The sequence below is a fragment of the Sarcophilus harrisii genome, chromosome 2 (genome assembly GCF_902635505.1).
Source record: "Sarcophilus harrisii chromosome 2, mSarHar1.11, whole genome shotgun sequence".
NCBI classification, from domain to species: domain Eukaryota; kingdom Metazoa; phylum Chordata; class Mammalia; order Dasyuromorphia; family Dasyuridae; genus Sarcophilus; species Sarcophilus harrisii.
Window position 1 is genome coordinate 266,058,794 of NC_045427.1, and position 27,816 is coordinate 266,086,609.

The window sequence follows — 27,816 nt, forward strand, 5'->3', positions numbered from 1 at the left end:
TACCTATAGGGTGCTATTTAAAAGCTGTTGGTCAATCATATTTACTGCAGCTTCTTTTTTGATTGTTTAGACAAATAGATCATTTATTCAAAATTATGATGACTTTTGTTGAATGGGGATTCCAAAAATTATCCATAAACCTTTGTAGAGGTTAAGATTTGTTCACTGGTATATGTATATTTATATCTGTAGTCCTTGATCAAGAATGAAATTATTTGTATAACAGAAGGAGATGATGATATTCAGTACAAAACACATGACCATAGTGATCCCCTCCTATTGTCTTAGAGATATAAATTATTTGCCCCCAGAGTTTGCTTTAAAAAATACAGCAATCATAGCAACATTTTCATAGTATCTTAAAAGTTCATAAATGAAGGTTTGTACCTCTCATGCTGGTGGGGAATCAAAGGAGAAGGGAAAAGGAAAAACAGACAGGAAAGGAAAGAAGGAAAAAAACATAGGCAAAGGAAAAGTGGGGGGGAAATCTTTAAAGAGCTAAGGTGGTGAAGTTAAGTAGGAAGTAAGAATATAGATCTGTTTCACAGGAGCAGACACTAATGATGACTTTTAAAAAAAAATCTACTTTAACTTGATTTTACTTTATTCTTGTTTTCCAACTTAAATCTGTACACTTATGCTAATTTAATTTAGTTATTGGCTTAAGCATTTATTTAAGTTGGCATTATCTATGGTTAGAATAAAACATTTTATTCATGACTTTCTATCACAGATTTGTTTGTGGCCTGAAATGTCTTAAGCCTCTTGCCAATTTACCTCATTTTTAACTTAATGGTCCAGTCCATTTAATCCCATAAATCCTGCTAAATCTTTATTTCTTCTTTATAATAATTACTGCAGGGAATGTTTAGGAAATAGAATCCTTAAATGTATATGAATGGCTAGTCGTACTAAGTCTTGGGTCATCAGGTTTATTCTTTCTATGTTATGGAAAAATCTGTTTCATTATTTGGATTGTGTTTTTGGTTTTGTTTGCTTGTTAAAATTGTTAATAATCAGCAAACATTTATTAAGCTCTTAATATGTTCCAAGAACTGGCTAAATTCTGGGGATGGGGGGAGGGGGGAGACACAGTTCCTGCCTTCTGTAATTAGGGAAACAACTTGTAAATAACTAAGTACATGCAAGGTATAAGGTGATTTGAAAAGGAAAGACATTAGTAGCTAGAAAACCAGGAAAGGCTTTTTGCTTAGATCGAATTTGGTTCTGAAGGAATCCAGAGAAACTTAAGAAGCTGAATATTTTTATACGTTGTATGCTTGGTAAATCTTTATTGCTTTAAGAATTTTAAATATAGATGTACTCTCACTTCAAAAAAAATAAATTGAAACAAAAAAATTTCTCCTTGTTAATCACGTTAAGATTTTGTCCCAATATTTTTTATGCAGCTGCTCTGAAATACTTTAAATGACCTATTTTACACAGAACCCCTTATTTAAAATGTTACCTGTATTATTTCAGAGAAGAATAATTTTAAGTTACTTTTGTATAAAGCAGTATTTTTATTTTCAGCATATTTCATTTTTTTCTTTTTCCTCAGAAGCTGGTAATTATGAAATGACAAATCAACACGTTAAACAAAATGGAAAACTAGAAGATAATCCTGCCCCTGGGAGTCCTCCAAGGACTACATTGTTGGGGACCATTTTTTCTCCTGTCTTCAACTTTTTCTCACCAGCAAATAAAAATGGTAAGTATCAAATATTTAAGATTATTTGGATTAAGTAAGTATATATTTTCAGATGTTTTTTCTAGTTTTCTACTTTTAAATATGTGTTTGACTTTTTTTTAATTGCATATCTTATGGCTTAAATTAAATAGGAACAGCAATAAAAGATGTTATCAAAGTATTTTATGATAGAAATAAAAGGTGGGCTGGTCTTATGTTGAGGGAAAAGCATGACTGACAATCATACTACTCTGCCTGGTAGCTTCACAAAATCAGGAGAAAACGAGCAAGTCCTTTAGCATATTAGCTTAACTTCTTGAAATGAATTTATTAGAGGACATGGATTAAAGTTGCACACAACAGACAATCATGCTTAGTCACAGTCTTGTTGGTATTTTCCATGTTGCTAAGATAACATCTGGTAAGAGTACATTAGTTTCATTGACTTTGTTATCTACATAAATAACTGTATTTGATCCCAGTGCATTCATGGGATAACTCTTTTTTTCTTCTTTAATAGTATTTTATTTTTCCAAATACATGTAAAGATAGTTTTCAACATATATTTGATTAACTTTTGTAAACGTTTTGTAATAATTTGTAAAACAGTTTTTGTAGAATTTCCGAATTTTTCTCCATCCCTTATGTCTCTGCTCCCCAAAACAGCAAACAATCTGGGATAGGTCAAAAATGGGCAATCCTTTTCAACATATTTTTATATTTGTTATGTAATACAAGGAAAATCAGATCAAATGACCCAAAAAAAGCCCAAAAAAGAAATACATAAACAAAAAGGTGAAAATACAATCCACATTCAGTCTCCATTGTTCTTTCTTTGGCATTTTCCATCCCAAGTCTATTAGAATTGTGTTGAATTACCTTGTTGTTAAGAAGAGCCAATTCTACCACAGTTGATTATCACATAATCTTATTTTTACTATGTACAATGTTCTCCTCATTTCAGTCGGCATCAGTTCACATAGGTCTTTCCAGGTTTTTCTGAAATCATCCATGTTCATCTTTCTTATTGAATATCTTTTCTTATAGAACAATAATGTTCTATAACTTTCATATACCATAATTTATTCATCCATTTCCCCAACTGATGGGCATCCACTCAGTTTCCAGTTCCCCTTGCCACTACACAAAGGACTGCTACAAACATTTTTCCACAGATAAATCCTTTTCCCTCTTTTGTGATCTCTTTGGGATACAGATTCTATAGACACACACTGCTGGATCAAAGGTTATGCACAGTTTTATAGCTCTTTGGGCATAGTTCTAAATTGCTCTCCAGAATGGTTGGATCATTGCTTAACTACCAACAATGCATTACTGTCCCAGTTTTCCCATATTCAACATTTGTCATCTTCATTTCCTATCATTTTAGCTAATTTGAGAGTTGTATGGTGGTACTTCAGAGTTGTCTTAATTTGCATTTCTCTAATCAATAGTGATTTAGAGCATTTTTTTCATATCATTAGAAATGGCTTTAATTTCTTCATCTGTCAGTTATCTGTTCGTATCCTTTGACTATTAATTGAGGAATGACTTGTATTCTTATAAATTTGAGTCAGATTTCTGTATATAGAAATGAGACCTTTATCAGAAATGGTAGCTGTAAAAAATTTTTCCATGGGATACATTTTAATTGAATACCATTATGTTGGGCATCATAAAGGACATAGCAAGAAGTTTAGTAACTATGAGACAACTAGAAGGTAGGACATGGTAGTAAAAATTGCTAAAAATATTCAAATGACAAATTATTAGAAGGACATTTTCATAGCTTCTAAGGAGAATAAAGTTATATAATACACAGTTTTGCCGAGACACATATTTTGTTTTCTATATTTCAATACAGCCAACATTCCTAATTACCATTTTGTTGCATGAAAAGTATTCTCATTGACTACACAAGTAGAAAACCAGTGGATTCTCTGTAGTGGAAATAATTCAGTCCTTTGTATCCCACAAAGGATTCCTTACAGCCTAAACATCAATGAAATTATTGGGTTAAGATACATAATTAATTATAATTTTTATTTGTTAAAAAGATTGCAATTCTACCAGCAATAAATGACTATTGCTGTTTCTCCACAAACCTGTCAACATTAAATTTTGTTGCTTTATTTTTTTTTCTCATTTAATCTGTGTACCATTATCTCCTTAACCAGCTATTAACTTCAAAATTTTTCTTTTAATCCTGAATATCTTTCAGTTTGAAGAATTTTTGAAAATAAATTCTGATTCACTGAAATTTGTTACTTATCTAGGATTTCATAATCTTTATTTGTAATGTCACTATGATAAACATTAAGGAAATAAAGACTAAAACATTATTGTAGCCCCTCACAGACCTTACATTCTAAAGTGGAATATAGCATATAAATAACTATATATAAAGAACATATATCTAGTAGATGAATAATAATTTGAGGAGGGAAGGCCTTCTACACATGTGAGATTTGAACTGAGGCTTTAAAGGTATATCAGGGGTGTGGTTTTCTCTTCTTTTATATATAATATGATCGTTCTCTCTGAGAGCAGGTTTCTTGGGGAGGTTTTCTGCAGGCAGCCTTAGTTTTGGTTCAGAGTAATAATCACCTCAAATACAGCCAGCTGATAAAAGCCAAACGTTTATTTCTTATCTCTTTCTAAGCCCGGTTAGCTTTCTTAGAGGCCTCTCTCTCTCTCCTTGGTTCTAAGAGCTCTTGCAGCTTTGTCCTTTGCTTTTGCCTCTGCTTTCTTCAGCCTCCAGCCAGCACAAAGGTGGAAGATGGAATGAATCTGACTCCACCTCCAAGAGTGGGTTTGTAGGCTTCCTCCCAGAGTGCTCCTCTCCGACTCCTGGCAATGTTCCGAACTGACTCTGACTGACTCACTGAAGTTATTTTTATGCTTGGTGTAAAAGGTTGACTCCTCCTCCAAGAGTGGGATTATGGGTTTCTGATTTGTGAATTTTATACTGAATACTGACTTGTGAATCTTCCAAAAGTGTGAACTCCAATGAGTACTTAAATACATTAGTGAGCTAGAGGATTTGCTAAGTACCATGCTAAATTAGGCAACTGACTTAGCACTTTGTAATGATTCCCTCTAAGGTGTGAACCAATAAGCATTGTATCAATTCCATTGAGTTAACTCTAGGATTCTAACATCTCCCCTTGAGTTATCACCTTGTTTCAAGTTCTGGCTCATAGTGGGGGGGGGGGGGGGGGGGGGGGGGGGGGGGGGAGAATGGAAAAGTATGGAGTTGGTGTTATATACACTTTCTTCTCACAAGTGCTTTATCTCTTATTTATTCACAAATTCTCCAGTCCATAAGTCTGATAGGTAATGTGTTCCATGTTCGTATAGTTTTCTAATTTCCAATAACTATCTGGGTCATGTATCCATTTTGACCATTTCTTGGTAAATGTCATAAATCACCAATTTCTGCCAGATTGCCTTCCAGTTAACCCAACAGTTTTTTATCAAATAGTGAATTCTTGTCCCCAAAGCTTAAATCTTTACATTTATCAAACCTAAGGTTATTGTAATCATTTGCTATTGTGCATTCTATCTATTGTTCTATTCCAGTAATTCATCTTTCTCAGCCCATACTAGATAGTTTTGATAATCCCTGCCTTTTAACATAGTTTAAAAATCTAGTGCTGCTTAAACCTTCTTCCTTTTTATATTTTTCATTAATTAATTTTATATTCTAGAGCTTTTGTTCTTCCAAATAAATTGTTATTTTTTTTTCTAGGTCAGTGAAATACTTTTTTGGGGATTTAATTGTATTGGTATTGAATAAATAGGTTAATTTGGGTAGGAATTATCATTTTTATTATATTTTTCCATCTCTAAACAATTAATTTTTTTCCATTTATTTAAATATTGACTTTATTTGTTTGATTATGTCCCTTTAGTTCCTGGGTTTGTCTTGCCCTACTATAATTTTTTTACAAATATCCAGTTTTTTAAAAATATATATAAATCAGAATCCTGATTTTAAAATATATTACACAACAAAATTATCTAATTCTTAGTTTTAAAAAAGTCATATCAGTGAAATAGAAGAGGAATATCAGATATTAATCAAATACATTTAAAAAGATTAGAGGGGTTTTTTTGAAGTCTTTGAAAGATAAGAATCTGAAAAGGGATTCATTATTTAGCAAATATGTAGAGAATATGGTTAACAGTTGTGTAGGAAACTTTTCTTTAGAAATTTAGAAACATTTCTTACAAAGGGAATTCTGTCAGATGATATAGAAAACTATTCTAGAAAAGTTTGGAGTTACGCAAATAAATGACTTACTCATCCATTCTTTTGACCCAAAGATTACACTGCTCTGTATACTTTAGAGAGATCGTTGAAAGAAAGAAAGCTTTTATATTCATAAAATAATTTGTTACACCATTTTTAAAATGATAAATCATTTTGATCAAAGAAGTTTTTATTAATTACCTGCTGTATTTAGATACTACATTTAGTTCTATGGATAAAGTACAAAAACTTGAGAAAAGTTTTAGTCCTTAGTGTCAACTAACATAAAAGTACATATAAAAATATGTTATAAAAATAAGATTAATAGAGATACACCAAGTTGGTGCAAATACAAAGTAAGTTTGAGAAGGGGGCATCAGAGTAAATTTCGTGCAGAAGATAGTGCCTTAGCTATACTGTAATAGAAAGGGACTCTGTGGGGCATGGATAAGGAGGTAGTGAATTCCAGGCATGAGAGATAAGCCAGTACAGCAGTCACAGAAATAGGAAGAGAGTATTGGGAGTGAGGAACAGAAAGTCATTTTGGTATTGGGAAACAGTCTACATCCCCATTGACCAAGGAATGGCTAACTAAATTGTGTTATTTTAATGTAATAAAATGTTACTTTGCTGTGCAAGATACTATGAATATGATACAAAGAAGCATGAAACAACTTCTGTGAACTTATGCAAAATGATATAAAGCAGAACCAGAAAAACAGTGTACACAATTTGATAATGTGGGTGGAATGAACATCTGTAAATATAATTAACATTGAATGCCATGATCAAGTCTGATCCAGTCATAAGACCCATATCAGTGTCCTACCCCACTGTCCACTTCTTTGCAAACATAGAAGACTGTGTGTATAGAATATTGCATACATACCAGCCTTTTTTGATCATTTTAATTGGTTTTTCTGGCCTTTTCCCCCACCTCTTTTTTAATAGTCTTTTATTTTATGGAATAGTTTCCTGTGAAGAGACTGAGAAGAGAATATTGGGAAATGTAGGTGATATAAAAACAAAAACTATCAATACAAATATACTTTAAAATAATGGAAGAAAGTAAAATAATATCTCAGTTATGTAGGGGAGATAACTTATTAAATAGAATAACCTTTTAGAGACAAGGTAGAAGTATTATTTTATCATATTACATTTTATTTTATGTTTTATTATATTTTTTATTTTATTTATATTAAAATTTAAAATTTCTGTATAATAAAATTAGAAGGAAAAACAGTTTGGCAAAATAAGTTTAATGGGATAGATAACAGAATCTAAATTATATAAGGAATGATAAAAATTCACAAATATAAATCCTTGTTCTCAGATAAATGATTAAAGAATGTGGCTAACTTTCAAAAGAGGAAATCATTTTGCCAAACTAATTAACTTACTGAGCTGACTAAAATATTATGTTTGCTTTACTAAGTCAATATAAATTATTTTGGTTTTATTTCTGTTGTATTTAAGTTTCTTCTAGGTAGCTGGGTACCTCTAAGTATATATAGTGACTATTATAATATATATGAAATAGTAAAATGTAGGTAAACTTTGACTAATTACAGTGACCATTATTGGTCTCAGAACAGTTGACCAGTTTTAATATTTTTCTTTATTACAAGGGTATTCGTATTCAGAGAAGGGGCAGTATTTATTAGGAAATAACTATATATAAATATTTTTTTAAGACTAATAAAATATTTTTTTAAGTGCTTAGAGATTTTTTTTGACAGGTATTTTAAAATTGCTCTATCGTTGAGTTGAAATATTGAACTTTCTTTGAAGAAAGAATTTGTTTATCAAACTTATTACCAGAAACGAGATTTTACAATATTTCAGTGTGTTTTCCCTCATCTCTTTTCTCTCCCCAGAAAGTAGATTATAATCTTTTTGGATAATTTAATTTTTAAAATAATGATTTTTAGTTTAATGAATCATAATTTCAGGAACATCAGGATCAGATTCCCCCGGACAAGCTGTGGAAGCTGAAGAAATAGTAAAACAACTTGATATGGAACAGGTGGATGAAATCACTACCAGTACAACAACATCAACAAATGGAACAGCTTATTCAAATCAAGCAGTCCAAGTCAGACCTACAATAAATAATGGTTTAGAAGAAGTGGAAGAAGCAACTAATCGTGATATACCACCTCTTACAGGTAAAAACCATCCTTTAAATAACTACAAATTCTAAGAGAACAAATGATACTTTAAAGTAAACAAGAAAATGTATATACTTTTTTTTTTATAGCTTTTTATTTACAAGATATATGCATGGATAATTTTTTAGCATTGACAATTGCAAAACCATTTGTTCCAATTTTTCCCCCCTTTCCCCCCACTCCCTCCCCCAGATGGCAGGTTGACCAATACATGTTGTATATGTTAAATAAAATATATGTATACATGTCCACACAGTTATTTTGCTGTACAAAAAGAATCGGACTTTGAAATAGCGTACAATTAGCCTGTGAAGGAAATCAAAAATGCAGGCAGACAAAAATAGAGGGATTAGGAATTCTATGTAGTGGTTCATACTCATTTCCCAGAATTCTTTCACTGGATGTAGCTGGTTCAATTCATAACTGCTCTATTGGAACTGATTTGGTTCATCACATTGTTGTAGAGGGCCACGTCCATCAGAATTGATCATCATATAGTATTGTTATTGAAGTATATAATGATCTCCTGGTCCTGCTCATTTCACTCAGCATCAGTTCATGTAAGTCTCTCCAGGCCTTTCTGAAATCATCCTGTTGGTTATTTCTTACAGAACAATAATATTCCATAACATTCATATACCACAGTTTATTCAGCCATTCTCCAATTGATGGGCTTCTACTCAGTTTCCAGTTTCTGGTCACTACAAAGAAGGCTGCCACAAACATTTTTGCACATACAGGTCCCTTTCCCTTCTGTAAGATCTCTTTGGGATATAAGCCCAGTAGTAACGCTGCTGGGTCAAAGGGTATGCACAGTTTTTTTGAGCATAGTTCCAAATCGCTCTTCAGAATGGCTGGATGTTGCATATACTTTTTCAAGAGGAAGATTTTAAGTTGTCACCTTAGAAGTCATATTTTAACTAAGATAGAAAACTACTTTTTATCAACTGAAAAATAATATTTGGCTAAAAATTGGTGATAAACATCAACCTTAATGATTAAATATTTTCATAATCAATGTTATATTTTTATGAGTATTGTTTTGATACTTCTGAGCCTCTAGATATATTTTTGTATACTTGTGTGAACACTTCTTAAAGTTACTTGGCATATATGAACTTCAGTACCAAGCTAAGCCTATTAGAGTACACACATTTTCAAATGTACTTTAAATTGCTAAATAAAGCTTCCTAATAAAGAGTGGAAGGACTGCCTTCCTCAGACTAAATCTTGCTAGGACCTTGACTGTTCTGTTAGGTTCCTGCAGCTTTAGAAGCATGGAGACATTAAGGAGTATATATTGTATGGCTACAGGAGTTTGAACAGACATGCTTCAAAAATAGAAGGAAAAAAAGTGTTTACCACAGAATTTGGGAGATTGCCAAGGGTCCTGGTAGGGAAAGAATGCAGTTCAGGAGTGGCATAACTGGAATCAGGACATGCCCAACTCTTCAACTAGGCCTATAAAAAGTATTCCTACTCTTAGTTAGGATCATTGTAGAAGTAACTACAAGCTCCACTTCATTGTTAGTGTAGACATTTAATTATTTGTCCTTCCCTCATTTCCTTTTCTTGGTTTTTAGTTCAAGGCATTACTAAGGTAGACACTGGGAATACAAGTGAAAAGCAATAGTCCTTTAATAGAGAAATGAGACTGTATATGAACTTCATTTTGGAAAATATTTAAGAGTAGGCAGTGAAATAAAATAGAAAAGGTATGGGATTTTAAAATCATCAGAAGAGTTCAAGTTTTGAGTGTGCATTATATTAACTGTGTTACCATAGTCATTTAACCTCTGTAATCCTCAGGTTCCAAATGAAGAAATTAAACTAAATTTTCTCCAATGAAGAGAATACAAAAGCATAGAAAAAGATTGGAATAAACTGGGGAACATGGTATAGCCTGGTTTGGCTGGAACTTAAGAGTTCACAAAGGGGAATAGTACAAATAAGGCTAGAAAAATCCACTAGGTCCAGAACATGGAGGATTTTGAACCTCATACAAATTAATTAGTCTATAAGTTAATTTATAGACATTGAAGAACTACTGAAAGTTGTTGTTATTGTTGTTTTTTAAACAGGGCAAGTGATGTGATCAGATTTGGGCATTAGAGGAAATTGGTTTGATGGTGGTGTGAAGAGTGATATGGAGAAAGGGTGACTAGAGGCAGATATTCAGTAGGAGTTAATTTGCATTGATAAAGTATAAGAAAAGCAGTGGTAATGGCAGGAGTGGTAAGGAGAGGGATCCAAGCACAAAGAATGATGCATTGGTAAAACTGACAAGGTATGGTCATTGATTTAATGTTGGAAAATGCCAAGGATGTCTTGAAAGTTGTAAGCCTAGGAGAGTGGTAATGCAATCAGCATAAATGTATATAATCTAGGAAGAAATAAAGACTTTAAGAAGAAAATATCACAGCACTAGGGTTAGAAGGAATCTCTTCTAGTTGAATCATAGGATTCAAGGTTAGTTGGAGATAAAGATTTACAAGTCAACCTTATAAATACGGTAACTGAAGCCAAAGAAGAGTATTTGGAAAGAAAAAAACAGCACAGAGACTTAAGGAATGTTCATATTTGTGAACTAGTTTCAGAGAATCCGTGAAAGCAAATGAGATAGGAAGTGAGAGATTTAGCAAGAGAATTAGGAAAGAACCATATCCAAAAAAAATACCAAAAGAAGACACTATTCAGAAGGAAACAAATCAGCATTTTTAAAGTGCTAAATACAGAATGAGAAGAAACTCATTAGTAGTTGCATTTAATGAGAAAAGGCCATTAGAGTCTGCATTTATTGACTGAGTGGAAGCACTTTAAATAGAATGGTACTACTGAAAACCAGTTCGTAGAGGGTGAGGATTAAATAGTACTAAGAATATAAGATACCAGATGTTGACTACACCATCTAGAAATTTAACCATAAAAATGGAGATGGACAAAAAGAGGACATTAACTTGAAGTAGATAGCAAGATCAGGGAAGTGCTTGCTTGGCTTTAGTATATCTATCTCTAAGCTAATGAAAATAACCAACAAAAAAAGAGAGAGAGAGAGATTTGAAGATGCCACAAAGAGCATAACTGATGAAATAGAGTGCCAGAGGCAATTGGAACTGGAAATCAAGAGCATGTTACAGTGATTAGCTCTAACAAGGAGAATGGTGTTCTCTGCAACCACAAGAAAGGAAATAACTCAATTAATACAAATTGTTATGGTCTGCTCTGCTTGGGAATAAAGACTGTTGGAGAACTAGATGGTTGAAGGAATTAACAAGACAAGAACATCAGAAGATCAGAGGAAAGGGGTGTAATCAATGAAAACTGACTAGTTTTACTACAGTGGAACAATAAAGAAAGGGCAAGAAGTTAGAAGAAAAAACCTGGGAGACTGGAGGTCATGTTGAGAGTGGAGATTCAAATTTTGAGAGATGTAGAACAACAGGAAGTTGTGATCTTGAAGAATATGAATTGAACAAGCTAGACATTGAGTAATTTCAAGTGATGATAAGGTGTCTCATGTGACCGATCCTCTGGTGGTGACAGCAATTGAGTAAAGATGGGCGCATCATCTTTAGATTAAAAAGAGTCCAAGGAATCACAGTGGTCACCAGCATGAACATTAATTGTCAAGAATGATGACAGAAGGTGGTTATCCAGGTTCTCAAGTCATTAATGAAGATGAATGCCCTAGAAGTCAGTAGATTTGATGGTGATAAGGATCAGTAGAAAGTATTATCAGGTAAAAGAAAAGTAGTCAAATGATAGTGGTAGAACAAGGCTTTTGAAGTGTGGCAGTGAAAAGTAAGGAAATTATGCAGATACTTCTTAGACTTGGAAGTGAATTGAGAAAAGCAGTGACCAGTGTGGAAAGTCATAAGGAATTTGGTGTAAGAAAAGCTGTATTTCAAAATAGGAGTAAGTTTAAAAGAAAAAAAATAAACAATAAAACAGGAGGTAATAATATAAGATGAAGTGCTTATAGTGGAATAGAATGCAAGTTTCCAGTCAAGGGATGGGACAAAAAATAGACAATTGGGACATAGGAGAGATAAGGGATTGAAGTAAATTAGGAGTACATATCAAGAAAAAGAAATTTGTATCTAAAACAGTAAGATTTTAGATAAAAGAGTTCAGGAAATCCAGAATTAAGCTGAAGAACTTTGCCTATCTAGCTGTAGGAAGGAGGGAAACAGTACACAAAATAAATGTAACTCAAACCCAAAGTTTTAGGTGATAACCTGCAGCACTTTTATCGAAGTTTGTTCAAGATTAGGGAGGAAAGGGGAAAATAAGCTGGGTCCCAGCTAGAAATTTGCTTTCGAAAATGGTATCCCTTGGGTGAAGATAACTTTATACCTTAAAAGTGTGAATAGTTATTACTGAAGTAGTCAGACTTAAGACCTAATATGTAGTAAGATGGCCCCGTGATTCCAGTGACTTATATAAAACCTCAAAAGCATTCAGTCTTGTTTACAAAACTGCCAGGTGACATTTTCTTACTAATGTAGTTTTCTGGGCTTGAGATTATTTGATTTTGGACTTAATGCAAGTACAAAACTAACTTGATACTTAATGATTTTTTTTCCTCACAACTGAATTAAAAGACTTATTTACATGGTTAAGTAAGGCAATATGTAACTAGTATAGAATAGTTTCTATTTATACTCCTGAGTTTAAATTTAATATAATGAACTATCAATTTATCCAAAATTATATTCATTTTTATGCCTATCTTGCCCCTCATGGAGAAAAAGGAAGCAGGGGGGAAAAAACAAACTAATTAGTCCTTTGAAAGGCCTATAATTGTCCTTTCCTATTTTTACTATCTATATCTAGGCTGTCATCACTTCAGATTTGAACAGTCTCTCAGGAGGCCTCTTTGATCCCAGTCTCTACTTGATCTCTAGTCTATCCTAAGAACTACTGCCAGATTAGTTTTTAAATACTGTTCTCATCATACCATGGTATCTGAAATAAGAATATACTATTTGATTTGTTGTAAAATGTTTACAAATAGTTTCTTGTACTTAAAAGTTAAGCTCCTAAAAATGAAAAATGCTTCAGGACTTCATATATAGAAGTTCCAAAGTAGTAATAAATAAATAAATAAAGTTTGCTTTTATTAAAGTTTTTAAACATTGTATAAAAGGTTTTCTTTTTTTACTTTACTGAATTTTAGCACCTGTGTCTCCAGATAGTGGTTATTCCTCAGCCCATGCAGAAGCAACCTATGAAGAAGATTGGGAAGTATTTGACCCGTAAGTATAAGTGATTTTACTGAAGCATGAAAGCTCCTACTGTATCTGCTAAATCAATTATCTTTCAAATTACATTCTTTCTTAAGTGTAAATTTTAGTTACCTATTTAAAAATTTAAAAATGGGTACAAATAATGTTGATATAATTCTTACAATTTTTTTTTCTGATAGCTATTATTTTATCAAGCATGTTCCCCCATTAACAGAAGAACAACTAAATAGGAAGCCAGCTCTTCCTTTGAAAACAAGAAGTACACCAGAATTTTCCCTAGTCTTAGACTTGGTGAGTATATAATTTCTGGAAGAGGGAAAGGGTCATTCATTTGATATTCCTTAAAATGAAAATACTTCCCAAAATAAGAGAGCTATCTATATAAAATATGTTACTAGTGTACTGAATTTTTTTATCTAAATATGCCATAATACAGGGGTCTTAGCTTTTTAACATTCAGAAACTTAATTCTTCTCTTGTCTCAGTAATCCTATCCCTAGAACTCAGTTTTTTTCCTTCCATCCAAATTTTAACTTTGTTCTTTTCATTTAACCACAATTTTTAGATGATGGATTTTCTTCTTTTTAGAGATCATTTTTCCTTGCAAGAATCATATAGAACCTATCTTAGTAAAACTCAATATGTAAGGTTACACCCATCTCACTATACTTATTTTTAAGTAGTGTTGAATGCCAAGAAATTTGTATTACCAAGAGTTTAATAATAGAGGCCCAGAACATGATCCCATTGCCCTGACAGTTCATATGTTCTGATATTTCATATGTTCTCTTGGTATGAATAAAAATTTTAATTTTTTTATAAGAAGATAGTTTTTAAAAGTTCACAACCAATATAGCCCCAATAAACTATTATTATTGATCAAATCTTATTTTCATGAAGTCATTGCAGTCATTTTCCATCTTTTCTATATGGAAAACAAACAAAATACAGTATATTAGAAAGGTTTTCATTTATTTGTCTCTTAAATAAATCACAGCATGTCTGATGCCCAGAATTATTCAAAAGACATGACTTAGCCCTTCTACAAACTTTATATATAGGGGATACACATTTTTTTTTTTAAGTGAGAATAGTCTAGATTTCAGAATTTGCCCAAATAGTTTTATCTTATTTTCTTCTGCCATATCTCAAGCAAAAGTGGCTTGTTAAAGGCATACAAGTGGATTAAGATTTTGAAGCTAGCTATTGAATGTGAAAAAGAATTTGTTGTAGGCAGTTGTGTTAAAGGAATGGAGTGAAGAAGTACAATATCTTGAAAAATTTTACAATATACCAATAATTAATTCACTAGAATGATGAGAAATGTAGGAATGATAAGACTGAGAATGTGTGGAGAAATTTTAAATGACATGAATAGTACAAGACTTCTTGGGAGATAGAAGCTATAGGTGATTTTATGGTAAGAACTTATTTGGTCATAAAAGCAAAGTTGACTGTTACAGTATTTTGAAATATTTTGTTAAGATATTTATGCTTGGTAATTTACTAATTATTCAGAAGGTGATAGAACAGAATGGATGTAACTCAAATATGTTGTGGATGAAGAAGCAACAAAATTGGGTCATGATTAGGTTATAGGGATAGGAAAGGTTAATAGCCTGAGCAAATTCCCCCAACATTTGTCTTAAATTAACAAGGATATATCAGCTAATCTTGCATGTAGTCAAAAGATGAACATTAGTGTTGGAATTCTTTAGGTTATTAAAGGATTTTTTCTATGATGATTATCTCTATTTAAAAGAGGGTGGAAAAGCTGTATGGCAACTTAGGAGTGGGGGTTGGGGATCCTTATTTTCATCTTTCAGAATTGAAAAGAAGAACATTTAAGAAAAAGAAGAACGTTTTTGTGTCTTAAAATTAATGGTCTTAACCTTCCCTTTTTCCTTTCAATGAGCAGAAAGGAATTAAGAGTCAAGATTATGAGTATACTTTGACTATTAAATTTCCATGGCCATAGAATATATATATTTTTTTAGAATTAGAAGATATTTTTGAAACATTTAGTTCAGTGCCTTGTACTTTTCTCCTTCCCTTCTGAGAAAACTGCAACCCAAAAAGTGATTCCACAGTTAAATTACTTAGTGGCAGAGCCACCACTAAAAATTAGGTCACCTGACTTTTAGTCCATTGCTCTTTCCTCCTCTTTATCCTACATCTAGAATATATTTGTGGTTTGCAGTTTACTAAGGTAAAGTACACATATATAAAGTACATATGTACTTTCTAAACACACATATAAATACACACATGTTCTTGCTTATTTGAAAAAGATTTCCACTTCTGCAAAACTTTTGCAATAGTGATCTTATAACAGCAAGATTTAGAGATGTTAGGCATAAATTACTACATTAGTAAATAGTAATACTTTTTAAACTCTGCAACCAAGAATTATAAATTAAATAATTCTACATATTTATGAGGACTTTAATAAATGCTAATTTTTGGTGATAATGAAAAAATACATTTAAAAAAATTTGAGGCCTTTCTTGATTCGTTTAATGTATGTGTTTGTTTTTTAGGATGAAACACTAGTGCACTGTAGTCTAAATGAACTAGAAGATGCTGCACTCACTTTTCCAGTCCTTTTCCAAGATGTTATTTATCAGGTAATATTTCTAAATTATTATTTTATTTTTGACCTTTTAGACAATATATTGAACTAAGAGATGTTTTATTATAATTCTTACTAAGAGAAATACATATTGGTCTGTATACAACTGCGTGTATAACTTGGATTTCATAAGAATTTTACAAGACTTTACTAATAAAATAATACTGCTAAATAGTAATATAAAACCATTAATTTGTTGAGAAAAATGCTAACATTCTTTTTTTACCAGTGTCCTATGCTCAGTTTTATAATCTTGTTTGCCAGCAGGTGGAGGCAGGAGCAACTGAAATTATAGATCCCCTGAGAGAAAATCACCAGGTTAACATACCTGGGTTTTTTTGTTTTGTTTTGTTAATCCCCCTAAATATAAAAAAAACTAATTTTTTGTTGGTCAGTATTTTTAAACTGCTGTGATATAGTTTTAGAATCTGTGGTTATCTAAAATAGCTATTTTAATTATGGTATTGTATGTTTTGTAGTCAGTGATTTGTTTAAGGCTTTGTAAATAGATACATATTCCTCATCTGTATTACTGATAGAGATCATTGATGGTGTGGGGGGGGAAATTGCATTTGGTTTGGGAGTTCAAATTAAATTTATATACATTTTGAAAACTATGAAGGACTATAAGGTGATAATATTAAGAATAGATTAACCTTCCCTGAGTATGCACTAATTAATGGTCTTAGGAAGGGGAAAAAATACCTCAGGTGTAATGCTTAACAGCAGGAGAAAGGCTACCTAATCTGAGGGGAGTTGGGGGGGGGGGGGGAAGCTATTGCTATTTACACATAATACACGATCAGAAATTGATTAATTGTTTACTCAGTCACAAGTGGATCCTTCATTGGTTGCATTAAATAGAAGTTGGTCCAGAAATTGCTAAACCTTTACAGCATGGAGTGATCACAAGATCTATTTTATCAATTGCTTGAAGTGCTACTTTATTGAACTTGATATTAGATTAACTCCTAGGTACTATGGCAACTTTTTTTAATTTGAATTGCCCACTACTGTTTTTGGAAATGGGAAAGAGGTAAAAGCTGAATTAAAGAGAACTATCTGAGATCCTTTGAGAGTTTGTTTGTTTTTTAAACTGATGTTCCTTAGGTCTGGCAAAATGAAACTTTGTTTAAAGTTACAAATAGATAAGCTAATTTTGAAACAGTTGGTATTGGTTTTGGTTAGTATGTTTCCAGAAAAGAAATGTTGAGATGAATGTCATAGGAGTGGCTTAATTTTTCTCTCTTTGTGATTGACTATGGTTTTTATTAGATTTGTAGTAAAATAAGGTCCTGATTTGAAAAACTTGAGTTAATGTTGCTTTGCATTATATCTTGACCTTCTAGAATATTGTAATTTTTGATGTGTGTGTGTGTGTTTTTTTAGTGGTGAAATAGTGAATGTGGAAAGTAGAGGAGTTTGACTCCCTCCCCCTCCCCCAATTTCTTTTCTATATTTCATACATCTGAATTGAAGTCTCTTTTCTCTCTTACCATTTCTGCTTTAACTGTCTTTTCCCCCCTCCTCCTCCACCTTGTTTATAAAGTTCAGATTATTCCATGTGAATATGGATGTTGTGTCATATTTTGGATGTGATTCTGAAAGTGCATAAAAGTAATGACTGCAAAAAAAAAAATCTGAAGATTGCTTTCCCATCTCAATGTAACCCTAAGGATATTTGGTTTTTTAGACATTCTTAAAGAGATTTTCCTTCGAATTGAGTGTGTACTAAGTAAGGAGCTTTCAAATTTGAAAAAATAAATATTCTGTCCTGAAGTAGGAGCTGTGAGTTGGAGACTTGATTCTTTAAAAAGTTAGAGAGGTTGCCAGCCTTTGAATGGTAACTATTTTAGTTACTACTTCATGTGTAGAGTTCCCTTTGGAAATATTTTCAGGATATTCATAGTGACCATTCTGTACTTTCTCTTGGTTTTTATAGTTTTGATGTAGTCAAGCTGTCTGCTTTTGAAACACCTAGTTTTTTAGTTACCAGTTTGGAGAAATCTTTGGGCTAGGGTTCCCCACAGTTTTCAGACCAGCAAGCTCCCTTTAAACAGGGAATGATGTCTTTTAAACTTTCAGTGGTGTTGTCTCCATCTGCTGGCAAAGAAGAAAATATACACAAGGGTGTGAGATGATCTAGGAGAATTTGGAGAAACCACATTATTAGGTAAGATATAACTTAAATATTTAACAACTATAATACATAGCCCATTAGAAATAAGCAACATGGAAATTTGTTAAAAGTTTTATGTTGGAGGGATATGCCTTTGCATATAAATCAGAAGTTTGTTTGAAATTAAAAAGTACTGAAATACAACTAAATTCTTCATCTGATTTAGATTTTTAAAGCTGTATTAATATTGTAGATTGCTATTTGAAATTAGTTTCCTTTTATTCTTGTTCTAAGTTTATTATATCCAAACTCTATATATTGCCTTGTATTTAACTTTATCCATACACTTTCTTTCCTTCTTTTCTTCTCCAAAAGGGATTATTAAAAAATGTTATTTAAAAAAATAAGTTTACACACCTTTAAAACAAAAGGAAGTAAAATACACGTTTTCATCAAAGCTTTTATTCAGAAGTAGAGACAGGAATAGTTCCATAGCCATCATGCTAGTGGACTTCATTAGTCTTTTCAGAACTAGTCTTGCAGCCCTTTACTCTTAGGAAAATCTAAAATGGCTATTAACATCTAAAAGTTACTCTGCCCTATGTTCTGTTCTTTTGTGGTAGATTAGTAAGAATATATTTCAGGTTGTTTCTTTTTTTTGTTTGTTTGTTTTTTTTTTTTCTTTTTTAAACTGGAACTGATTAGTAGGGTAATGTTTAGTAGCAATTAAGAGCCCAACTAAGATCTTTAACTTTAAAGAGTCCTTAATTCTCCTTCCAGAGAGGAAGAGACCTTTATGGTCCTTTTCAAATATAAATACCACACATGTGCCACAGACAGTACTGTGGACCAGCTCAGCTTTAAGTCAATCAAATTGAAGAATTATTATTAACATATATGGAATAAAAACCATTCAGAATTAAACCTGTATTTCTCCTTTTAAAGTCAGGGTGTGGAGCACACCAAGGAAAAAAGTAATACAGGGTTTTGTTTGGGTGGGTCTTCATGTTTTTTTCTTAAATTTAGGATTTATTGTTTTTTCAAAAAGCAGACTACCTAGTTAGTAATTGAAAAATGTGCTTATTCATAATTATATAAATGCATTCAGTATCTGGAAAATAGAAATGCATGTTCAATTCCAAAGCACATATTTATATTAACTTAGATTGGCACATTATCAGGAAATCCATCTCGTGGTGTTACTCAGTTAAGAGGTCTCCACTGTATTTAGTTTCTGTTCCTGCAGATCCACCAATTCAAGACTCTAGGTCATCTCACTCCCTCTTCCATCCAGAAGATGACTTCTATCCACAAGCAGGATTGATTGAATATAAAGACAGATTTTTCAATCAGCTTTTGAGCTGAACCACCTCCTCAATGACCTTCCTCTCTCTCCATCAAGAACTGGAGCTCTGTTTTTGAAGATGTATTACAGCTATTTAGTCCAATCATGTGGCTGATTGAAGAAAAAAAGAAGATGCCTCATATGTTCTACCACAGTGCAACCAAAGCTAACTGTGTTGTTGTCCAACTTCTCATTCTGTAAAGTGTGGCAGGGGCATCAGAAATTTTGGGCTCTGTTCTCCAATGAGACTTTAGCCAATGGCTTTCTGAAGAACAGTAAAACCAACAAACTTTGGGTCAGCTGTCCAGAAATCAGATTGTGGTAAGCACATTCAAGGACAGATAGGATCCAATAGGGAGCTACTTGCTAAGAGGAAGCTTTTATTCTTGAATTCATCTATTTTGTTAGAAGAAGTTACTTTGGGGTTAAAGTTGGGCTGAAGGGAGGGACTGGGAGCCACACTCAGCAGAGTCAAATTCTTGTTCTTTGCTCGATGTAGTGATTGCCTCTTGAGCATAAGCATCTTACAATTTGGAATAATTTTGATAACAGCATAGCAGATAAGAGTGATTGGCCTTTGTTTCTTCTCTGTAGTCACTCCTATTAGGGTTGGTTGTTTTATTTTATTTTTGCTTAAAGAGAATGCACTATAGTCCAAAGATACTATAGATTGAGGATTTATAAGAAGTCTACAAGGATTTTTTTGCCTCTGTTTCATTCTGTGATTAATGATAAAGTGAAATTTGACCAAATGGCATTTTGTTGAAGGCTTGCAGATTTTAATTGAAATATAAATGTCTAATATTGGATTATTAACTTAAATTAATTTTGTAAACAAATATTCAGGTCACAGAAATGACATTTAAACAGTGAAAAATGGAAGTAAGGAAGAAATGAACACTTCAAGGGAACAAACTTTCTGTAGTTAATCATAGCTAAATTTCAGGGAAAACAAGTTTTCCCTATATTTACTAATAACTATTGATGTTGAAATTTTTTGTTTCATCTATGTTTTTTAACTTTAATAATTATTTGGTTGCATGAGTAAAACAAATCAAGCCATTGCTCATCTTTTTAAAATCAAAATTATATCCAGTCTACTCAAAGATAAAAGTATTTGTAAATGTTAGGCTTTTTCCCTTTAAAAAATGTTTTTGTAGAAGATTATTATTTTTGAAAGAAACTGTCTTTTAAACTTAGTGACACCTATGGTAGTAGCACCTTGTATGAGACTTTTTTACTATTAAATTAGTTTAATGTTTTGCATATTTGGAACTTAGTGATTAACTATATACTATCAAAAATGTTTTCTTAATTTCATTAAAATCTATTTTTCAAAATTCTAAATTATTTAGGTTCATAACATAAATTTCATTTTAACCTTCATAAGCAGAAAAGATTTTCATTTACAGTTATCTGGGTTTTGACATTTATTCTTCTGGCATATTTATACACTCTAGATTGATCTTCTGTTGTCATTCTCTCATATTGATAGTTCCTCCACTCCAGACTAACTAATGTATTAAAACCTCTGAATAGTTTTCTAGGGCAGTGGTTTGGGTTGGTGTCAGACCTTTACAGCACTGTCATTTAGCCAACATTACTGAGCTCCAAAAAAATTATACCTACTTAAAAAAAAAAAATCACCTTAAGCTTCTTAGAGAACCTGCTCATTAGTGTAGTAGTTTTATTTTTTATTTTTATTTATTTATTTGTTTGTTTATTGTGATTAGGGCTGTTTACTTCAGCTCTATAGGATCTCTTTTGCATCCCATCTGTCCATCTGAGTTAATTTTTAATTGCCTGAGGTGACTATTTCATACCAGGGCTTATGTAATTGACAACATTGGATCAGTCATATTAATTATTAATATCTCCAGTATTTCAATATCCTGCTTATTTTACTCAACCCATGTATATATTTACCTAGAGATTGTTTATGCTCTTCTCTTGTTAAAGTCACTTCTTCCCGTTCCCTTCTCTCTCATCTCGCCAATATTTGCTAGTTTTTATTTCTAATAAACCCTGAACCTTGTTGAATCTCAAAGAACTTATAGTTAAACTTTGTAGAAAAATTATTGGAATTATTTATTTTCTTTCATTTAAAGTTTTTTAGGCATGTCAGCTAGACTTGCTAGCTCTGTTTGAAATATTTTCTGTGACAGTTTCTCTGTGACAGAAGGCTAATTCTTTAGCAGACATTGGCAACCATATTGTTTGAAATCCAATCATTGTCAGGTAGACTAATGAATTTGAGTTTAAAGTAAACAGGACAGACATCAACCTATTCTTTTTAAAATCTATTAAAACCAAGTTTAATGACTACTATTATAGCAATCAATTCTACAAAACTTTTACATCCATATCTCAGTTGACACCTTATTACTAATATTCTTTTACTGATATAAACAGAACAAATGACATTGAACCAGAAGTATCCTAACAGGAGCCTTCAGAAACTCCTGTCCTTTTAATAATCAAATCTTATTTAATGAAAATGTCTTTTGGGAGAAAAAATGTACAATAACTGTTTCTTAATAGTATTAGCTGTTAATAAAATGTGACATTTTCCCATATGTGTTGACTTTTATTGGGGAGGGAATAAAAGTATTTTGAAGGCAGTAGTTTCTATGGGAATTGGTGGGCTAAGACTGTAATTAAATTCCCATCCTGAGACATGACCTCAGCTTCTTTTGGGAAAGGATAACATCGTTTCAAAGAGATGTAAATTAGAAGTGGTTGGATAGAATATGAACTGATGAGTGAAAAAGAGTGTCAGAAAATAACAAGAAGCCAGTCAGCTGAAGCTCAGGGTTAAAGTAAGTGAGAGAAAACAAATAGAGGTTAGTACTCTAGGGGTATGAAGCATTTAGAGGTCATGGACCATTTAATATATGTACAACAGAATTGTTTCTCTTTTTGTGATTAACCTATGAGAATTAGAGTTTAATAAATGGTTACAGTCTCAAACATTGTCTCACAAATCCAGGTATGCCTCTCCTTCCAAATTCCTTCCTTAATTAATTCTTATTCATTGATGACCAATAATACTTACCTTATCTCTGTATCTTTCTGTTGTTGTCTCCAGGTATATCTGTGCATGCTTTAAACAAAGTCTGCTATTTGAAGCCTCTATTTCTTCCCATGCTCTTCCTGATTTCTGTTCTATCCTTCTGTGTTTAAAGATCTTCTATGATCTCATTCAACAATCCAACTTTTTCCCCCCTTAATTCTTCTTTTATATCCCCTCACTTCCTGTTCATCTATTTCAAACCTATATCCTCTACAAAATCATGTTGCCATCTAACCTGATCTAAAGTTTTGAAGCATCTAAACTCGCAACCCAGCCAACACTCCACCTTTTTTCATAAGAAACACTTTAACAACCTTTCCTCTTCTCCACCTCTTTCCCACCTTCAGTAATATGCAAAATCCCTAAATTAAGAAATACAATCTACAATTTTGAAAAGTGTGTCGAATTTAAAGTTGATCCTGCTATATTCTAATAGTCAAAGAGAATATACAATAGACATTTGTACGGCTTTCCTAACAGAGATTGCAAAAAATGGCTTTATTTTTTAAAAATTTGAAAAGTCACTATTACATGGATCACATGTCAACTCCTCAAGAACAGGGACTGAGTTTGTTTTAATTTTTGTAGCATCTGGAACAATGCCTGGAATAGTAGGCACTTGAAATAAAGTTTTGTTGATTTATTATCTGAACATTATTCATAGATTCCTCTATTAAGGACGTATAGTAACTATAGTGAAGCTATGATAAGTAATCATATCTAAGGTTAAAAAAAAAAAAAAGCTCAGTTGATACTGTAGAATTGAATGATCCATCTGTGAAATAGATATTTATATTCCTTTTGAGAATTTTTTGCACAAAATTTTGTTCAATAATTTCTAAGTTTAATGAATGCTGTACTATGTAAAAAGTATAAATAAGAGCATTTCTGTCTTATCACCCTTCAGGCAGTTCATCCATTGCCAGCATAGCACAGACACATAAAAATTTGAAAAAATATATTGATTCAAATGTAAAGCTGAAAAGGTTTTTTGGTTTTTTTGTTTTTAACCAAATGCAAGTAACAGCAGAGAGGTTTTGTAGGACATTGTTATGTTACTGTCAGAGTGAATGTAATTGAGAATGCAAGTTGAAATTATTGGCTATGTGGTCAGTGTGTTACCAGAGATCTATTACTAGTAAGAAGATTCTTGGTTCATCCTGAGATTATTTTGTTAGTACAATCTGTAATATAAGGGGGGAAAACAAAAACAAATTATTTTAACCATCTTCTTGTTACTAAAGTGTACTCTAGTATTATTGATCTTGAATAGAGAACATACTATACTAGAGAGTTGGCATAATGATTGGTCCATAGTAAACATTAAATAAATGCTGGTTGACTTGAATTGACTAGAAGAGGAGAGGTGTATTTCTTAGAACAGATTGAACAGTGATTTGAATTTGCTAAAATTCTAGTTGAGACCATTTCAATTTTCTACATTTTGAGTGGCACTTTTTTTCCTAGGTGATTATTTAGACTGAAAATAGATAATATATTTCTTCAGTTATGTCTATCCTTGTACAATTAAGGTCTGAGGGAATGGAGCAGGATGTTTTAGTTAATGGTGATAAGGCATTATCAGCAAACAGTCTGATTTGTTGAGAGGCAAATAAAGAATGGGATGTGACATAACTAAGATGAATATGTCCTTGGACTACACAGTAGATATCTAAGCCTAAGGTATGGGAGTAGAGGGAGAGGTATAAAGGTTGATGTAAAATACTCTAACCCTGCTCTCCAGGTTTTTTGTTTGTTTGTTTGTTTTGGTTTTTTTTGTGGGGCGGGGGGTGGTGGTGGTAATGTTAGCTATTTGTACAGATAAGAATAGTGAGGGAAGTAGATGTAGAATAGGATTAAATGTGTTTACCTTGAAAGCTTTAGCCAACTTTTCCTGTTATTTTAGATAATGAGAGAGAGAAAATGAGGCCACAAATGTAAAACTAGTGATTAAATATTAGGACTTTTGTGGTTAAGACAGATGACTGAAGGGAAGATGAAAAGTAGTTGGAAAAGGAGATAAAATCTAGATGAGGTATCATAAAAGTTCCTAGATAAAACATTTTTGCATAACTACAAAGTACAAATAGTCAGTTGTCCTAAGAAGTCATCTCAGCTTTTAGGGTACCATTTCATTTGTTGATTCAACAACTATTTATTGACCCACCTACCCTATAAGATAGTTGTAGTCACCTTGCAAGTGCCAAAGTAATAAGACACAAAGTTTGTAAACATTGAAAGATCCTTTCCATTTAAAATAATCCGTTTTTGAGGTCAAGGGTGTAGGATTTCTTTCACCTGTGAAAGAATTTATTACATATAAAAAATCTGACACAGAAATTTATGCTGTATTCAGCATTTCTACTTTTTATTGACTTTGCAGTTATCACTTTTTCTTATTTAACACAGTAAATGCTAAGTAAAGTTTTTTGGGTTTTTGGGGTTGGGGGTAGGGGTTATTGTTACTAATAACTGACTTTTAGGATCTTTTCATAGATAGGTTCCCTTTTTTACAGCACTAGCAAAGAAACCTCTGCATCCTGCCTATGTCATGAGATGATCCTAGATGTTCAAATACTATGCCAGTGGAGTATAAAGTATAGGTGATAGAATGAACTCAATAAATTCAAGACACATTGCCAGATTGGATATAGAGTGATGAATTATTTTGATCACAAGAACTCCCCCAAATCATCATTCAAAGGGATTATATTCTCTATTGTTGAAGGAGATTCACAGAAATTATAATGCCTGTAAGAATTATCAATGAATGGACTAATTTTAGGGAAAATTATATGATAGCCCCTCATAAAGCCACATTAGAAAGAAATATTTCAGGGAAGGGAGAAGCTTGTTGAATTTCCATGGCTCTTGGATGTTTGTATTCATATTAAGCTATTTTTAGTGTGGGCAAAGAGGAAAGAAAAGTTGTGTAAGGTACCCCATAGCCTTTTTTAATATTAAGAGTAATGGGGTTATAAGTACTGTGGTATATGTAACTAACTTGCTTTTCTGGGCCTAAAATAATCTAACTATGTTAATGTAGATACCACTTCTGAATTATATATTGGAAAGATAACATTAAAGTTTCTGAAATATTTTTGGTTAAATACACCAATATAGATATCCCCTGTAATTCAACATAGCCAGTAACGTAAAATATTCTTAAGTAATTGTCAAAAAGAAATACCAAATATTTATTGAGGATGGTCATTGAGACAGGTCAGCTAGAGATCTACACAAAGACTCTCTTATAGTTGGATGGAAACTACCTGATTGGAAGATGGAGCTAATTGGTGGATCAAAATCTGAGGGAAAACTTCCATTTTTAGTTAAAATGTTTCATTAAATTATTTTCTAATTCTTTATAGTGTGTGCTACTGTTTTAACTATTCAACTATTGAGTAAAATGTTAGTAAAAATATAGCTATTGTTACTCTTTCAAAAGTAACTTCGCTTATTTGATATATATTTTTGATATAGTTACTTTCCAACTTTTATTTTATGGGTGTTTATTTTGGTTATGACATCATTAACTGCTTGAATCTTGTTATTGAGCTGCTCTCATGCCTTATGTAATCATCTACTTAAGCCCTTCTTTGTGTTACTCTAGGTTTATGTGCGATTAAGACCGTTCTTCAGGGAATTCCTGGAACGTATGTCTCAAATTTATGAGGTAAAAATGCTTAAATTGATTACGTTTTTGTTTTATTTTATTCAGTATAATACCCATATTTAGATCATGTATAATGATTACTTCTTTTCCCCTGAATTTGTAGATCATTCTTTTTACTGCTTCTAAGAAGGTGTATGCAGACAAGTTACTGAACATACTAGACCCTAAAAAGCAGCTGGTCAGGTAAATTTGATTAAAAATAGTGGAAATGTCTGTCACACTGATCTATGAAATTACTTAAAAGTCTGATTCTATTTCATTTTTAATGGCCACTTTGTAAGACAGCTATGTTTATAGATTTGTATTTGTGGAATGAATGAAAATAATTTACTTAATTCCTCAAAGTCTTTAAGCAATTCTGATAATGTAATAACCCCAGACAGACTTTCTTTTCAGGCTACAAAATGTATATATTTACTGTGACATCTGTATATTCCATTTCTTTGGGAGAAGGGAGCTGGGGAGGAGAGAGAATTTTCATTTGTGTGCATGATGTTTTCACTACATGTCCCTGAGCTATTGAATGCATGTTGTCATCTTTTACACTAAGAGTAAAATTAAGTTTTCTTTGGCAGAAAAGATCAAATTAATCTTTTTGCTTCTTCAGAAATAAGTTTATCCTTTAATAAGAAATAGCAAGTGAATTTGGTTTGATTCAGTAATAATTTTATTTATACTGAATGCTTAATGCAGCATAAAATGTTTTTATCAGTCAAAGTTTCTATCACAAACAAATCACTCTGCTTAGGCCTTTGTCTTCTGTCCTGAACCATCAAGTATGAAGTATTCCTGGTTAGGTGCGAGTATTGGCACAATTTAGAAAGAGTTTCAAAGTTAATTATGGCATATTCTATACTTTTAAATAGATAGAATTCAAAAGGCATTAAAATAAGTTACTTATAGATTTGGGTATTTAGCTTTAGCCTTTGTGCAAGCAGCTGCTTTCTGATATTGCCCAAGTTTTCAGATGTTTCCCACTTAAAAATCTGTGGATTTTGTTTTTCTGAGGAGACTATGTTGTGTTGTTTTTTTCCTTTGGAAATTAACTAAAAGAATTAGTTTTGCTCATCTTTATATATGGAGGCAGTGTGACAGAGGGAAGAACATTGACTCTGAGATTCAAATCCTGTTTCTGAAACTCCTTTTGTAACTTTGTATAAGTCATTTAACCTCCATAGATCTCAGTTTCCTCCTCTGTGATAAAAGGGGTAGTACTAACCAGTACTAGTACTGGTTCCAAACCTATGACTGTGATTTTAGAACCTATATATGTAGTTTGACTTGTTTTAGAAACAAGTAAACTTCATTGTACCTCCTTAACCTGAAGTTACAGGAGCAAAGATAGTTTGTAACTTGCCCCTTTGGCATTTATTCTTCACAAAAATAAACTTCAATAAGTTTAATAATATTTTGCTTTTTGTTGAAAGTAATAATCTTAGTGTGCAAGTATATTATATATCATGAATCAAGCTGAAGTAATTGACACTGAATTTACTTAAAGCATGAGCCATTATTCTTTCATTAACTTAGATCTGATTTGTGTAGGTAACTTATATCTAGCCATTAAATTAGTAACCTAAATTATAACCTTCATTAAAATTCT

The 27,816-nt window shown here is 32.2% G+C and overlaps 1 protein-coding gene across 5 annotated transcripts in view; it reads left to right on the top strand.

Moving 5' to 3' along the window:
• Positions 1 to 27,816, top strand: part of CTDSPL2 (CTD small phosphatase like 2) — a 101,114-nt gene that overhangs the window by 64,321 nt on the left and 8,977 nt on the right. For 4 of the 5 annotated variants that reach the window (XM_031952217.1, XM_031952214.1, XM_031952216.1 and 1 more), the window contains 7 exons: positions 1,562 to 1,711; positions 7,901 to 8,116; positions 13,299 to 13,377; positions 13,548 to 13,659; positions 15,909 to 15,995; positions 26,151 to 26,213; positions 26,317 to 26,396. In XM_031952217.1, coding sequence (XP_031808077.1) covers positions 1,562 to 1,711; positions 7,901 to 8,116; positions 13,299 to 13,377; positions 13,548 to 13,659; positions 15,909 to 15,995; positions 26,151 to 26,213; positions 26,317 to 26,396 — 787 coding nt within the window. The remainder of the gene's footprint in view (positions 1 to 1,561; positions 1,712 to 7,900; positions 8,117 to 13,298; positions 13,378 to 13,547; positions 13,660 to 15,908; positions 15,996 to 26,150; positions 26,214 to 26,316; positions 26,397 to 27,816) is intronic. The other variant, XM_031952218.1, reaches the window with a different exon arrangement.